This window comes from Gobius niger (genome assembly GCF_951799975.1).
Source record: "Gobius niger genome assembly, chromosome: 13".
Classification (NCBI taxonomy): Eukaryota; Metazoa; Chordata; class Actinopteri; order Gobiiformes; family Gobiidae; genus Gobius; species Gobius niger.
Window position 1 is genome coordinate 11,459,993 of NC_136864.1, and position 17,424 is coordinate 11,477,416.

The 17,424-nt window shown below is 40.5% G+C and overlaps 1 protein-coding gene across 2 annotated transcripts; it reads left to right on the forward strand.

Moving 5' to 3' along the window:
- Positions 1 to 28: 28 nt before the first annotated feature.
- Positions 29 to 15,133, forward strand: nadkb (NAD kinase b). Of its 2 annotated transcripts, none has more exons than XM_079569800.1 (12): positions 29 to 199; positions 971 to 1,258; positions 1,343 to 1,426; positions 2,199 to 2,328; positions 4,401 to 4,509; positions 4,817 to 4,902; positions 5,046 to 5,148; positions 5,221 to 5,378; positions 13,018 to 13,117; positions 13,234 to 13,391; positions 14,610 to 14,692; positions 14,767 to 15,133. In XM_079569800.1, exons 2-12 carry the CDS (start codon positions 972 to 974, stop codon positions 14,924 to 14,926), a joined length of 1,458 nt encoding a protein of 485 aa, XP_079425926.1. In that variant the 5' UTR covers positions 29 to 199; position 971; the 3' UTR covers positions 14,927 to 15,133. The 2 variants fall into 2 exon arrangements, with proteins under 2 accessions (XP_079425926.1, XP_079425927.1); XM_079569801.1 differs by having other exon boundaries at positions 29 to 193.
- Positions 15,134 to 17,424: the final 2,291 nt, after the last annotated feature.

Consider the following 17,424-nt stretch of genomic DNA (forward strand, 5'->3'; position numbering starts at 1 on the left):
GGTCCACGTAAATAGTGACGTAAACACGTTCATCCCGGAAGTGTCCGCTTTGCCGGTGGTCAGTCAGGGCTACGGTTATGTATATCTGTTTCGAAATCTCAGCCCCAAAGTCAGACCGTGACGTGTGCCTCTTTGAGGGTTGGAAGGTCTAAAGAAAACTGAAATAACTGTGCCTTTTGAATACAGCGAAAGTGTAAATGTAATAATTTTGTATGCTTTTTGGGCCGGGTGCTAATGCTAAGCTATTGCTAGGTAACGCTAGCTGTCAACATATGATCAGGTTTTATGGCAGTGAAATGACTGAGACATATGACATGGGCTTGAAAATATTTGTTTGGGGATGTGTCTTATTAATCTTTAGGTCATGCATTATCGTGTGCTTTTTATGCATGTATTATGTACTAACTCAATACTTACACTTACATACTTACACAAACTGTTAACTAAATCTTTTCAGTGCACAGTTTTTTTGTTTGTTTAAATTTTAATTGAAAGGCTGGTTACAAAAAGCATAATGATATATCACACATAGTGAAGAATAGAGTATGTAATATATATATACGAATAAATAATATCATTTTACCTAATCCAAGAGATTTTGCTAAATTACTACTTAACACACAATAGGAGTATGCGCTTATTTCTCACTCAGGCCTGTTTTTTTTTATTAACATCTTTGTACACTGACACACTTGTATAAAGTAACAGTTACTATTAAATATTATGGAAATAGGGCTACAGTCTTCAAAAATAAACCAAGGAAGATTTTAAACTGTAAACAGTTTAACAGTTAAGAGTTATTTTGTGGCTCTTTTCTCTATTTTTAGTTCCCCCTACATTTACATACTTCTATGTTAACATGTTTTATAACATTCGATCCTGAACTATGCAGTACACACTACACACACCATGTGCATTGTAAAAGTGGCTATACTGTAACTCCGTGTGTTGTCTCTCTCTTTCCACATAGCATGGATGATACTGCTAGCACGCCATCTCCCTCAACCCTGACCTCTGCAGACAGTGGGATGACCCAGCCTTTAGGCTCCTCTGGTCCTGTGTTGGAGTTGGACGGGTGCCCCGCACTCAGAGATGGTGCGGCCCGGTCTCCACGGCGACGGCGTGAAGGGAAGAGGACACAGCGACAGGGGGCTGGTCACCAGCAGCTGCTCCGTGAAGGCCGCAGGTTACCGGGCCAACATGAGCACTTGAAGGCCTGCGGGTCAGGGAGCGACGCAGCGGAAAGTTCTCCTAAAAGGTTTGCACAGAACCAGTCACAGGAAGATGCCACTAGTTCTGCTGCCATGGGCATGAGCTAACACCTCTGTCTCTGTCCTCACAGAAGAGCGCACTTTCTTCATGGACCATACCCTGCCACTCACTTTGGACCCAAAGCGTGCATACTTCCCAACCCAACTTCAATCATGTAAGCATAAGGATTTTACTTGCATTACACGGAATGGTTTTCACCCAACACATTGGTAACTTTTAATTTCTCGCAGACTCAAAATGATAAAAATGAAACACAATGCCAACTGATCTAACACCACAACTACTGCACCCATTTGAAGCATTTAGATACGTTTAAATTCCCCCATGTTTTTATTCTCTTTTGTTCTAATTGCGTAACTGTTTTTTTTGTCTTTATAGCCAATAAAATAATAATTAAATACAAGTTATACAAGTATTCTTGAATATCCAATATGATGGGCTGGACAGGACAAATAAATTGCATGTATTTTTACTTATAAAGGTTATATATTTAGCGTATTTACCCACATTGAAATGTTTAATACGTCTAATAGAAACATTGGGCTGTTTGAAGCAAGTATCGTATTTTTTATGAGGTGTTTTGACTTCAGTTTTTTTTTTTTGTTATATACGTATCTCTTCAAGGCTCTTTTCAGCCAATACAAATGCATCTGTACAAAAACATTTATTTTTATCTCTTCTACATCCCAACTGTACAACTCCTATGCAATATTTGGAGTTTGTCCCTCATGTGGTTAATCAGTGACACGCCTGGAATCACTGATCGTCCATTCCGGCAGAAGAGATTTAGAGCTTCTTGAAACTTCCAAATCTCTGTAATTAGATATCAGCTCACAGATGAAGATCGACTGGTTTGTTGTGCCCTTTATGTTTTCACTGTGGTAAGTATCTTTAGGTATTTGCACTAATGTGGCTCTACTTTACAGGCACATCCAGGACCCAGCCAGTCAGCGGCTCACATGGAACAAGCCTCCAGTTAATGTTCTTGTAATCAGAAAAATCCGAGATGAAATCCTTTTGGAGCCATTCAAGGAGCTCTGTCGGTTTCTGGTGGAGGTAAAGACTGTAAACTTTACTTTTGGATAGAAACTACTACTTCACTTTGCTTTTGTTTGGGATTCTTAGATGCAGTTTTACAGTTTACATGGTTTTACTTTGAAAAAAAAACATTAAGGTAATTAATATATTATTGCATTTCATATATTACACTTATTATATTGATTTAAACTGAAAATTATTATTATTTGCCTGATCACTTATCAAAATAATCCTCAGCTCAAATAACAAATCAATGCTTTCCACTCGCTGTATTCCTCAAGGTCCAGACTCCAAACAATGAGCTGTTACTGCCACAATCCTGTCCATAAAAAACTCCATGACGATAATGGAGCGTGACCATAGTTTCAATGACTACTTGATAATATTCTGATTACTCCCATAGCCTTAAACGGGCCTGAGTGTAAGTCTGGCTTGAAGTCCATATTCACCACAATAAATGTTATCCCACATCTGAGAGCTCGAACTGTATTTGATGAAGCAACGTCATCCACTACTATTTTATCAGGCCCATCTCAGTCTGGTAATAATCACGGCTTTGTTTTGGCTGGACGAGACGGGCCTAAGAACAGATTTTTTTGTTAAGTTTGACAGAGTGAACGTCAAATCAAACAAAACAAAAAAGTTGAGGAAGTGGAGGGGCCAAAGTTTAGTCTGGTTTCACTTGCGTCTTGTGATGTGTTTTATCAATTTGCTGTGTTTTGTTTGAGACAGCTCCTAAAGTTTTCCCCCCCTGCCATTTTTGTAGCATTTGCAGCTCAGAATATAATCATGATGAAATAATTTTAGAAGTAGCATTCACAGAGATAAAATGGTCCTAAATTGGGGGGAAAAAGCCAGTTTGCCATTAATCTTGAACATGACAGTTGTTCAGACCTCTCAAAACATGGTCTATTTTTTCTACTTAGTTAGCAGCTTCTAGTTATATATTTATATATTTATATATTTATATATTTATAGGGCAGCACAGTAGTACAGCAGTTAGTGCTTGTGCTTCACAGCTAGAAGGTCGGGGCCTTTCTGTGTGGAGTTTGCATGTTCTCCCCGTGTCTGCTTAGGTTTCCTCTGGGTACTCCGGTTTCCCCTACCACTAAAAACATGTACAATAGGCCAGGATGAACGAGAGTGTGTTTGAGTGTGCGTGTGTGAGACGATGGATGAAAATTGTGGCTTGTTCATTAACATGCACTGTCCCTACCAAATAAATCAATAAACAATTTCATTCAACTCTCACAACTCTCTCTGTATAGTCCCTTTAATAAATCCTTTTCGTTGTCCTTCTGGGGGTAATACAAGTGTTGATGGGATGTTTGAGGCGTCTTTCATCTCCCCCTCGTGTCTCTGGTCAGAAAACCAGTATTGCAACTTCGCTGCACCGGGTTGGAGGCGCAATAAACACCAACACAATCTCGATGAAGAAGCTAACAGGCTAATGGGCAAAGCTAACTGCGGGCTAGCACCACTTAAACAATATTTACAGCCAAGTTTGAGTGGAAAAAAATGATCTCCATTGTGTTTTTGGATGTATAATATCCCTTTGTCTTTTCTGTCAGCATAGTATTTACTCTCACGGACAATTAATGAGTAAAAAAACGCAACACGCTACAACACATGCAGTGGTGCTTATGGCCTCTAGGGGCATGAGTTACTTAGTTCTGCTTTATTTCTCCTGGGAGTGTTTAAAATGTATCCCGTTAGCTGAAAGTAGATTATAATATTGTTTAGCCCAAGCCACTAACCCAACAACAAATCAAATAAATAACTGTATTAAAATAAACCAGGATTTCACTTGCTGTTCGCCTGACCAGTTGTTCCTGCACCACAGTTTAGGCACCTCTGGCAGACTACACTATGGTTTTTTAGTATTATATTACATTGTGTTTACTCTCATGCATATGTTGTGGTTATCAGGCAAGGCAAGGCATAAAAAAACACTGTACTTCTTTGACCTTTTCTACATATTAGTTTTTGAACTTTGTGCCTTTGATCAAGTAAAAATGTGTGTAGATTATGTCTTCAGTCCTTGACGTCCTTGTATGTCTAACAGTCATATTTAATGATGTCCTTTTTAGGAGAAGCAGATGATGGTGTATGTGGAGCGCAGAGCGGCAGACGACGCTACACTGGCAAATGATGAGACTTTCGGGTCAATACGGAATCAGCTGTGCACCTTCAGAGAGGGTCAGACTTTCCCTGTTAATTATTCATTGTATGGGTTTAATCGGCTTCTGATCGAAAATATGTACCACATAAGTGTGTTTATGTAGATTAAAGTCACTTGGCAATTTTCACTATACATTTTGTAAGGATGGTACATGTTAATAGTTGTAGTTGATACTTTTTCACACTCACAAACACATTCACACAAACAATGGAGGCCTGGTGGGAGTCTTTACACAGTATGTTTTCCCACAAGTTTCTTCAAGTGCCTTTAATGTGTAAATATGTGGACACTTTTCAAAGTTGTGGTCCTGGTGTTGCCCTGTAGGTTATGATGATATCTCTGACTGCATCGACCTGATCATTTGTCTGGGAGGAGATGGGACGTTGCTCTACGCCTCTTCTCTTTTCCAGGTATAAGCGTTGGATAATCACTTAAATTGTTGCATTGTTTCTGAAATAACAGCCTTGTTTTAAGTTAAACGGACCACAAACATTTGAGCCAGCTAAAGAGTTGGAGTTTACTTTTTCAGCCTTATATCCTTGTGCTTGTTTAGGGCAGTGTGCCGCCTGTCATGGCGTTCCATCTGGGCTCTTTGGGTTTCCTTACGCCGTTCAAATTTGAATCCTATAAGACAGAAGTTGCCAAAGTCTTTGAAGGTACATAAAGAGGCTTTGTCTAACTTTCTCCAGACTGTTTGGCCATGATAATCACTGTTTGTTTTCATTCAGGAAACGCTGCCATCACTCTGCGCAGCCGTTTGAAGGTGAAAGTGGTGAAGGACATGCTGCAGAGGACGGGGAGAGACCAGTCCACGCCGTCCCACAACGGGCTCCTGTCCCAAAAACACGCCAGCACCGACACGGGCAAAGTGTCTCTGCAGCTACAGGTGAGACTTTAAACAAGACGCAGTGAATCAAATGGAAGCTTTTGTCCAATGACAAAAATAGAAATCTTTTGTCCAAGGACTAAAGTTTTCCATTTGTCGTTGGAGGTCGGGGAAAGCTGTTTTATCAGTTTGTGAGTTGCAGTTGTCGGAAAATGTACTGACAGTGAGACAAATACAGATAAAATGAGCTTGAAGCTGGTAAAAGTCATATGTATTTGTATGGATACACCTGATTAACTATTGTTCCAACGATGTAAATATTGTGACACAAGTCATTTGGTGAACAGAGTTACAGCGCGTTGTCATTTAAAAGTCATTAAATTAATTGTGCAGAAATTAAAAGGGCTAGATGCAAGTTAGCCATTTTATGCTCACTACTGCCGCCTCAGGTCATACGTGTAACTGCAGCTTCTATGTTAGACTCGTGCATGACGGCACTTCAGACCCGAATTAACACCTTTCTGAGTGACAGTGCAGGACTATAGAGGCAGTCGCGGTGAACAGGTCCGAGCTCATTCTACACCTTAGGACATGGCTGGAAAATGTAGGGGGAGGAAAATACTTAATTTGAACTTTTTGAAACTCTGCATAGTCCCTTTAAGGCCTTAAATGTTATTGAAATTAAAAGCATTAAATTATATTAAAACTGGCTTTAAATATACATTTATTGGAAAATAAAGACATTGCTCGACCAATTTTTCTGCATAAGTTCATCAGAAAGACAGAAATTATGATCCAAAGCACTTTCAGGCTCAATTCTTCCTTTTTCAATATACTTGTGTTTTACACAAGTATATTGAGATTTCCGTATCTCATTGAATGCAGTCAGAGCAGCTTGTGGTCTATGGTGTGAAGGGGAGTGAGGGGGTGGCGATGGGTGAAAGCCCGGGGTGGGGAGGGGGTGGTGCTGCAGCAGAGCAGAGTTCACTACTCCACCTTCTGACGAAAAAATTCAAAAGACATCGCTTAGGGCAGCTTATTTTGTGTGCGTTTGTGGCATTAAAAATGTAGTAGTTGGGCATTAAAATGGCATGAAAAAGCAACCATTAAACATGACTTGCTGCTGGATTGAGGACAAGCAGCAGTGAATAAGTAAAAGGGTTAGTTTAACAATATTTACATCTCATCGTCAAGTGTTATTATTTACTATTGCACCGCCCTTTGATTCTCATAGCTCGACCGTTAGAGATTCAGAGCAGGAAAACAGTCGTCCATTTGAAAGGTATAGCTGAAGCTCGGAAAACGTGACCTCTGGAGACAAGAGGAATGATTGCAGTGTTTTATTTTATTATTCCGGATTTGCTTTGAATCATTTCTCCTCTTGTTTGTTGATATGAAATTGTGCTGGTTTTAAAATGATTCAGTTCTGTGTGCACATTTTAAACGTCTCCAGGAGGGTTGATGTTCGAGGGAAGACTGAAACATGAACTAAAGCAAGGATCACATACATTTCAGAACATGCTTGTATATGTTTGTATATAATGAGACCACAGGGAGAAATGAGATCGTGCTGTTAGCAAAGGATATTGTACAGCTGAATAATTACTTTGTGTCTTTGTGATTTGTTGAATTGCATTTTGATTTGTTTGAGAAAATGCTAAATGGACTTGCATTGCTGCCATCGACTGAAGAAGATGCAACGACCAAATGTTTGCATCTGGTCGGATCTATTTGCATAAGTAATGTGGCATAAATGAGCCATAGAATAAGATTAATTAATCCCACTGTGGAGGATGGTTTATGCGCTGCAGCTGCGCTCACAGGTGAAGGCATGTGCGCACCTACAGAATAATGAGGAATTTCCCAAAGTGGATCGTCCTTTTCGCTGTTTAAAAGCTGTGTGCAGAAGGGGGAAGTACCGTGGCCTTCTGCTGTCGACACACTCTCTGATGCGGTCACTGTCTGGACATTCAGATGAATTGTCAGTTCGTAACGCACACCTGGACTGAGCCGCTGAGCTGAAACATGTGTGAGCAGCGGTGGCTCATGAGTCGGGTCGAGCTGCGCCTGGATCACGTCCCAGAGACGACACAGGGAAACGGCGCATGTTGGGGGATCATTTACAAAGCGTGGATCAGCAGCGGAGTGGATTTCCCGTTTTTTAAAAATTCGCACAGCATTCTCTTACTTACTGATTTGAGGGTTTCCGTGGGGCATTTAAAAGCAGAGAAGTCATTGAATTAATTGTATAAAAATCAAGAGCATCAAAAAGAAGAGCATGCAGGCCCTGACAGTGACATACAACACTACAAAAAGTAAATATCAAGCATTGTCTTAAATGACTTGAATTGAGGAAATGTATCTTGTTTTGAGCGGTTTTCACTCATTTAGACACTTTTACTGATCGGACCAAGTTTACTTTGCTTGTTTGTGGACATTTCAGACCAGTTCTAGGGTAAATCTCACTTGAAATAAGAAAGTAAAATTGCCAATGTGATAAGACCAATTTTCTTACCCCACTGGCAAAGAAAATGACCTGAAATAAGGACGAAATGTATCGAAACGAGTCAGAAACATCTCAGAACAAGTGAAATAATCCAGGACAAATACCTAAGAACTTCTTAACTAGTCAAAACAACTAAAATTTGGATTATTGTGCTCAAATTGAGATGTTTATACTGATCTAGTTCAATACTTTTTGCAGTGAATGACTCTTTGAGAATATTGAAAGTACCAAGGCACAGCAGTGCGAGTGCGTTGTTTGCTAACTGTGGAATAAGATCTGGTGCAGCTGCATAAGGCATTGTATCTATACGTTGATGTGTAGAGTCCAGAATCAGCCTAACTGTATTATACAAGCTTTGGTCTGTCCGAGGAAAAGCTTGGTTCAGGTTTACTTCAAGAATTGGCGCTCCTGCCTCTATGTGTAACGATGATGTAACTGTCTCTTATTTTTATTAGCATAATTCTTTTTCTTTGAATACTCTGGACCAGGATTCTGTGTCCTTAATAAAGCTTGATTGATTGATTGGAGGCCTTAAAGGGACTATACGGAGTTTAAAAATGTTTAAACTAAGCATTTTCCTCCCTCTACATGTTCCAGCCATGTCCTGACAGACCTGTTCACCACAACTGCCTCTAAAATCCTGCACTGTCCCTCCAAAAGTGCCGTCATGCATGACTTTAATATAGAAGCTGCAGTTACGCACAAGACCTGAGGTGGCAGTAGTGAGCATAAAATGACCAATCTAGTCTTAAAGGTTTTGCTAAAGACTGCACCAGCTTTCTTTAGTTTGGTCATTTTTGTGATGTTTATGACTTCCTTATTGGACACAGACAGGAAGTGACATAGATGAAGGATGACAATTATAAAGCATCAAATTTGACTCAAACTGGCATTACATCTAAGTTTCATTGATGACATGTTTTTACTGTACAAGTTGAATTTATTATTTTATTATTTATTATTAAATGATGGCCTAAAACATATTCAGTTGCAGTTTTGGCTGAAATTGTCCACATTTTTGGCCCAAACGTTTGCAGTTTTGTCCAATTCTCTTTCCTCTGTTCACAAATCACAAGAAATTACCAAAGCACCTTTTTCTTCTGCATTTGCGACATTAAAATATAGTATTTGAACATTAAAGTTGCATTAAATTTGACTTGCTTCTGCCTGTGTAAACCCTGCACAAGCACAAAATGTTTTCAAAATGGCGCCTTGGCTTTGCCCGATCCCGTCAGACCTCCGAAGCTGAGCAGGGAAGAGACCGGCAGGGTGAATGTAGTGAGTGAGTGGTGGTTGGAGAAGCCGATGGCACAGACTGGTTGCCTTGCTTCCGTCAGTCTACCCCAGGGCAGCTGTGTAAGGCAATACAAGTGTAAGGCATTATTATTATTCAGATGTTAATTAGGTGCAACATGCGCATGTAAAATATGCAATTTTCCAGCTTGCACTCGCTATTTAGCACCTCTCTTGATTAAAGACGCTCTTTGATTAATAAAGAAGTTATTTTTCTTCTCATAATTTGTCAGTGCACATACAGAGAGAGGAGAGAAGCCACAAATTAAAGCTTAAAAAAAAAAAAAGCTCCAGCAGTTTGAACCTGATGAGAATCAAAGAACAGCATTTTTCACACACATTTCTGTTGATTCAAGAATAATCATGAGTCTGACCATCAAAAACTACTATAACAACTACCTTTGAATCCTCTGAAACCTTTGGCTGATCTGACTTTCCTATTCATTTTGTTTTTGCCTTACTTATACATTGAACAGCTATTAAAAAGCCAGTCCGCTAACGTGAAACAACAGGTGGCCTCTTTGTGAGATTAAATGACTGACAGAATAATGATGACAGATTAAACAACTCTTCTTTTCTTCTCCTTTTTATTTTTTTTAAAGCCAAGTGAATTGTAACAGGTGGCATCTCACCGGGAGTAGATTTAACAGTCACCAGTTGCGGAGACACTGTCGAGGCTGTGCAAAACATCTGTGCTCTTTTTTTTTGTGCGTTTTTGAGTAAATTTTTAATGGACTGCTAAAAAAGTCCAGGTGTTGTTGGAAACGCGGAGACGGTGATGCTGGTGTGAGGCTGCGGGAGGATTACGTCTGTTCCTCTGTGACTGATGACGCACCACTCCTGGATCGTGTCTCCTTCTTGTTTGGGCTGCTCTGGTCTGGCTCTGTCCCGGGCGTGTTTATAACGGCGCAGGCAGTGAACATCAGCCGGTTGCCGTGGAGACAGTCATAATAAAGGTAACAGCGAGAGAGAGCGGCGGCTGCGTTCAGGATGGCAGGACTTTTGAGGTTTCGAGATAATTGTGGCTTCAATGAGAGCGTTTTCAACAGTTCAGCTTTACCCAAATCTAAAAGCTTCTGGACTGGAGTTTACAGCCTATAGATACAGACGACATCTCGTCATAGAAGGGGGCGTGGCTTCGCCGAGGGGGGAAATAGAATCTTCAGAGAAACACAATATTTCACTCTTTTTAGCCATTTTTTGGTGGAATATGAACTTATTTATCCCATAAATAAAATCAAGTGTAGTTCGGGTCCATATGGATATTTCCTCACAGCAGATTGTTCAGTAGAAGCGAAAAAAAAAAAAAAAACGGCAGTTGTAGCAAGCGCTAGCTAACAGTAAGCATTAGCCCGATGCTAACATGTAGCATCAAGTTAGCATTCTCCGTTATTTATGCATGTATGGACTGTTGAACCACTTTGCTCCTCTCCATGTCTTTGTATCTTTATTTAGTAAAAAACTATATTCATAATTCAGCGTTTGTTAAAGTAGTTTTTGAATAACTAGAGAAAGTTTACATTTTTGTTAAATTGTTTTCCCCCTTAACTGTTTTCAAACATGACCATATATGGGCGATTCCAGAGATGCCGAATACACAAATCAGAGTTAACTGTTAACTATTATAAACAAGTAGAAAATACTGTACATCCTGTTAATTCCCTTGCTTTACATTGGACTTGGATCAGGGCTCTTCACATTGGCTTTTAATTCAAACTGAGCAAGACATTTGGATTATGCTGCAGTTTTTTGGGGCTGGAAAGCACTTTGGGGCTGTACTGTTTTTAAATGTGCTATATAGATAAACCTTGACCGTGACTGGTTTCAAAAACAGGTACGGAATAAAAGCATTTCTTTAGATTAGAAGTTTAGATGCCTGTTGGGTTGTTTCAGCTCAAGCAAGTTATAAACATTTAAAAGAAATTTAATAGGACGGCTTATTGGCATCCCAAAAATATTATTGTTCAGGTGCTGATTGAAGTTCTTTATTCGAGAAAAAATAATAAATAATGGTACCCTGCTCTAGCTATAATTGTGAGATTAGTCACTAGGTGTTTTAAAGATTAAGAAAACCACTGCTCTAGGCCTGTGGTTCTCAACTGGTGGGTCGGGGCCAAAAGTTGGATCATGGAACCGTTTTCAGTGGGTCGCGAGCCTTTCCAGAAAACCAGAAAACGTTTCTTTTACAGTTTATGTATATATTTAAGTATAGAGTCACCACTTGAGTCTGTTGGCTGCATCAGGTTCATACATTATGTTTAGCGAGTCTGAGTTGTGGTTTGTCATCAAGCGAAAAGGGCCCATTGTATTAAGTCGTCATTCAGGCTCTACAACTGAACCGTAATTGCAATCTCAACTTTGGTCAGTCTTAGTTATAGTCATGGGTCAGGTCTGCAGCTCGAGCTGGATACTGTTAAACAAAACCAGTCTGGCATCGGAAAAAAGTTTAGGTGCTCCCAGTATCAAAGAAATCTGTTTAGATCCAAGCTTTGATGCTGTTGGTCCAGGGACAGCATTAAAGGAAGTGACTTGGTTGTTTCAGCTCAAATAAATGATCTTTTCCCAATTTTTTTTTCTTATTATTTTTTAGTTATTTTTTGTCAATTGTTTTTTGTGTAATTGCCCCAATTTTTGCCCCGTTTACAATTTTTTTTCCTAATTTTTGCCACCATTTCTCTCAATTTTCCACATTTTTTTCCAAAATTATTTTCTTATTTTCTTGACACTGGAAGATCTGAAAATGTACAACATCGGGTTCATCTCCAAATATTATTGTTCTGTTTCCTGGTTCTAGATGACATTGTTCAGGTATCTGAAGTTATGTATTGGTTAAGTAGTGGTAAAAAAATGTGACCGTAACAAACACCACGTTTGGAGTTTGGAGGAGATCATGGAGGATTTTTGGTTTGCTAGTTGATTCTGGAGTTTGGAAAAGTATAAATCTTTTTGGTTTGAGCTGAGGTTGATGCAAAAGGTCTGTTTGTCAAGTATGTTCATGAACCGTATTATTTTCTAACCTGGTTCAAGCTCGTCTCTTGACTTTCCGAGGACATCACTGGCCACAGGACGAAAATATCGGAGAAACAAAGTGAAGTCTGTTGTGAAGTTTGTGGAGCCAGTTGCCGAGGAAACCGTGCGTCAGGTCTTTAATGATGGGAGACTTTTTTTTTTCCCTTTTCACAAAGCACATACGCATGGAACGAAGAGAAGACGGCACTTTTGTAATACTAGGCAGGATCTCAAGTCTCTGGAGGGGGTGCAGAAGTTCGCCCGATCAGTGAAACGCACAGACAGATTGTTGTGGACCGGAGGGTGACCCCCGCGTTACGTCACATCTCTCTCCCGCCGCCGGGGGGGACGTTTACGCGCGGCTGACGTCAGTGCATCTGCCCGCGTACCCAGCACCGCAGTATACGCAAACGAAGGAGAAGGACGGAGGGGGAGAGAGAGAGAGGGGGAGAGAGGGAAGGAACAAAATCTGTATGCAGCCCGTGCCTCGCTGCAAAACGTGAGGAGCAGACAGAAGCAGAGTTCAAAAATAAGTGTATATGGGCAACACAGTATAGAACTGATGACATTTTATTATGAAAATCCTGTTGTTCTTTCCATAAAACACTGGAGCGGAATTCAGTGTTTGTTGTGTGAAACTTTGGTGAAGCATAAGTGTTTTATATTTCATGATCTTCCACAAACCATTAAAAGAAACGTGACTTTGTACTGCTTTAACATGTGACGTCAAGCCTTGAGTTTACTGATTGCTGTGTCCACAAACTCAATCTTTCAAGAGGACACTCTGTTCTGGCAAAAGTGTTGGGGATTATGTGTGGACACTGCCCTCCTGTGGCTGTTAAATGATCTACTTTGATGAACCTTGTATAACTTTTTGTGTGGTTTGTGCAGGTTTTGAATGAGGTGGTGGTGGACCGAGGCCCCTCCTCTTACCTCTCCAACGTGGACTTGTACCTGGACGGGCGCCTCATCACCTCGGTGCAGGGAGATGGTACGTCAAACACACAACTTACGTGCTTTTCTTAAATTGTAAAGCTCAATGTCTTTCTCTTAAAGTTAACCAGAAGCTTCTCCTCCTGTATCCATCGTGCCTTCTGTGTTTCTCAGGCCTGATCGTTTCCACGCCGACGGGCAGCACAGCCTACGCAGCGGCAGCCGGAGCCTCCATGATCCACCCCAACGTCCCGGCCATCATGGTCACCCCCATCTGCCCCCACTCACTCTCATTCAGGCCCATCGTGGTACCAGCCGGAGTGGAGCTCATGGTGAGGAGGCATCTATGAATCTGGTGTGTGTGACTGGTGGCGGAGCAGCTTTGGCACAGATGGCTGCTACGTTTCAGAGGGTGAAGCGGCCCAGTGTAGTAACATATACTTAAATCTAAGCCAAGTACAAAGCCAGACAGTCAGACGTTCAGTTTGTGATCATTTTTGCATGTTACAGACAACAGTTTTCACACAAAAGAAGAGTTTAACATAGTATTTTGACAGCCATTTATTTAAAGGGGGAGTATTATGCAAAATCGACCTTTTTCAAGCTTTACATCATGTTATTAAGTCATTCCCTCATTAAAAACATGCCTGAAGTGTTGCCTTGGCACATTCACGTATTTTTGAGTAATCTGTAAAAACTCTGATGGCGGCCATTTTAGGGATAGTTTTGCCTGAGTCCTCCTAGGAACGCCCCCACCTCCTGGAGACGCCTCCGACCTTTCGTCACCAGTCGAGTAACCAACCACTGCTCCTCAGCAGAACCCCCTCCCCACTGATGCCACAGACAGCGTGTGGAGGGGGCGTGTCGGAAAGGGTCAGAGGTTCTTAAAGAGACTGAGGCCTATTTCAAGACATTCACTACAGCCATTTTGAGAGAGCAATTTTATACAAGGCAGTTATTCTAATTTACTGCATTTACAGATTTGGTCATCATTGTAGTGTGATATAGACTGGTGCTATGTGATTGAAAAAAGCATAATACCCCCTCTTTAAAGCAGAACCAAGTAACTCATGCCCCTAGAGGCCATAAGTGCCACTGCAGGTGTCGTAGCATGTTGTGTGTGTTTTTTTTTAGTGCAGTTACATGTATGACCTGAGGTGGCAGTAGTGAGTATAAAATGGCTAACTTGCATCTAGTCTCTTTAATGAAGAAATGTTGGGCAGAAAAGTTGTTTTTTAAATTATTTTTTAAGCTGCTGATGGGAAGTGACATAGATAAAGGTAAAGTTTCATAGCAGTTTGACTCATTTCCCATTGACCTAACATGGTCGGCACGGCAACAGTTTAAAATTGTTTACCTACTTCTATGTCACTTCCTGTCAGTGTCGAATAAGGAAGTGAAACTATAAACATCACAAAAATGGCCAAACTAAAGAAATCTGGGGACAAAGTTTAGCAAAAAGTATGATTGTGTTAACTATGTTTTAGCAAAGAATTGTGTCTAATGTGTCATACGCACTTTAACCGACACTTTATTATCTCCCAAACCAGATCACCTTGTCTCCCGATGCCAGAAACACGGCCTGGGTTTCCTTCGACGGTCGGAAGAGGCAAGAAATCCAGCACGGCGACTGGTAACCATAAACTCAAGCGTATTTTGTTTGTTTCTGTCAAGTCGCTGATCCACATATTGTCCCCCTCTCTGTAGCATAAAGATCACCACCTCCTGTTACCCCGTCCCGTCCATCTGCTGCCATGACCTGGTGTACGACTGGTTTGAGAGTCTCGCTCAGTGTCTCCACTGGAACGTGAGAAAAAGACAGGCCCGGCTGACCGACATATCCGACTCCTCCGACACCGAAAACTGAGAACACTTCACGCAAGTTATGAAAAATATAGGGACAGCCAAGAGAGATTTCAACAGTCTCATTACTGACAGCATGATTTATCAACTGGCTTCAGAACAGAAGTGCCCTTGTTAAGCTAACAACACGTCCTATTTCCCAAAAGCATGTTGCACCTTATTAAAATGAAATCTAGAGAAGTTAAAATAAATCTTCTGCAATAATTATTTTGTTATACTGACTGAATAAAAGCAACCTTGTGTAGCTCGCGGCATAAGAAAGCCTGGCAGTTACAGTTTGTGCGAAGGTCCCAACTCTTTATATCATGGATTATTTCACGACCAAACCCCCGAAAAACAAGTTACAACATTAACAAGATAATGAAGTTTTTGTTTCTGTAGCCAGTGGTCTCCAAAGTGAGGTCCCTCTGATGGGCCTCAGAGGCACTGCAGAGCGGCCTTCCAAGGTCGACACAACAGGTACCCAGAAATAAATACGGTGCGATACGGTAAGCTGTTACAGCCACACTGCGTAGCACTTCACCCAGTACGTAGAGTAAAATCCAATTGTTTTTATTTGTGAAAAATACTTTATGAAGCATTGGCCTTGGACTCATCTTCCCTCAGACCACGGGACAGCACCAGACTACAGACTACATTTAGCCCAACAGGAGGAATAAACAATAATTCACTCTCTAAATAGCCATGTCAGTGTCTCGCTGACCATTAGGAGCATGTTAAGTATCGCTGGCATGTTTACGCTTTGGGTTTATGGCAGTTTAGTTGCTCTTGAGGTGTAGCAACATTTAAAAAAATAAAATTAATATACGCAGTGTGGCTTTAAACTCGTCACCCCTTTCCAATCCACTTTATGTATACAGCACGTTTCATAAACATAAAACATTTCCAAAGTGCTGCACATGGGCTTCATATCAAGCATTAAAACAACAAAGTTGCCTTACAATCAAATAATAGTTGCATTTCAATTAAATAATTTAGACACACTACAACTCCAAATAATGTTACATTTATTTCCAGTTGTCTTAAGCCACTGATGTTTCACTGATAGTTTGATGTTTTCTGAGCCTTAAAATGTGACTGAGCCCGTTACGGTGTTGTATATTATTCTATTTATTTATGCGTTTCCAGATAATGTGTTTTGTTTATGTGTTGAGTTTTAGTGATACATAATCATCAAGGTTCAATTGTAATTTCAGTTCTATGTGTTTTTGCTGATGATCTGGTCTGGTCAGTGGTTCTCAAACTGTGGTGCAGGCGGCGCTGGAGGTGCACGGCCTTGTTGTTGTTGATGTGGTGCATTTGTCTCGGTCATGAGGCGACAGCGGGTCCCGAGATATATTTATATATACATACTGAAAAAGTTAGATCCCAGCTTTAACCAGTACATACTGACATATTTGTGTCCTTGTGCAATAGTTGAATAAAAATGTAGAATTAAGTGCGTTATGTGGTAAAACTACAAATTAACTTTAAAACGTTACTGGAGCCTCTGGATTTGATTTGGTTTGATGATCAGTGATTGGTTACACTCTATTTTGCATTACTGTTACATGGTACCTACCAAATTTAGTACAATGTAATGTGCTCTGTAACAATGTGTAATAACATCATGGCTGTCCAAACTTTTTTTCATTGAGGGCTGCATTTTGAAGTTTGAACGGCATTGAGGGCCACAAACACAGTGAACAATTTTAGAGAGCTGCTAACTGTCTCACACCTTTATTTAGACTTGGAAGCTTCAAGGGATATTTCAGGATTTTTGACATAGGGCCTCATTTCCTAGTTATCCAGGGTGTTGCTGATTTCTGGAGATATGTTTTTTGTAATTCAAGCAGTTCTTATATTCGAAGAGTTTCGTGGCGCTAGGCTAATGCAAGGCTAGTGCATTTCTATGGTATCAGCTAGCCTGCATTAAAAACAGTCTGACCCGCTCCACAGAGCACCTGAGGCAAATCACTTATAACGCCAGACTAACCATATAAATGTCTGTGTCGATAAAGAATTATAAAAAAAAATATCTCCAGAAATCAGCAACACTCTGGATAACTAGAATAATGACGCCTTATGTCAAAAATCCTGAAATATCCCTTGAATGCAACTCTGTCTCTCAGAAAAGAAAAACTTTTTGTGGCTGTAAGTGTGTAGTATGATTAAATTTGCAGTAAAAACTACCATTTGATATGGCAAATTCAGCAAGAAGCCAAATACGCCCCGGGCCGTGCTTTGCGTCGGGCACCTCTGGGTTACATGCACAATGGAATAATATGTATTGGATTTTTTGTTTTGGTTGAAGGTACATAATGTAAACAGATATAAGACTCTAACTCTAACACTAACCCTCACCCTCCAAAACACTAAATCACATTATTCCATTGTGTCTGCACTACATTTGTACAACTTATCTGGTTAGGCACAATATATCAAGGTAGAGGGAAATAAAGTGTAACCTGAGGCAATGGCTTGTGTTCAGCTGAGTCTCAAATCCATGCATTTTATTCATGA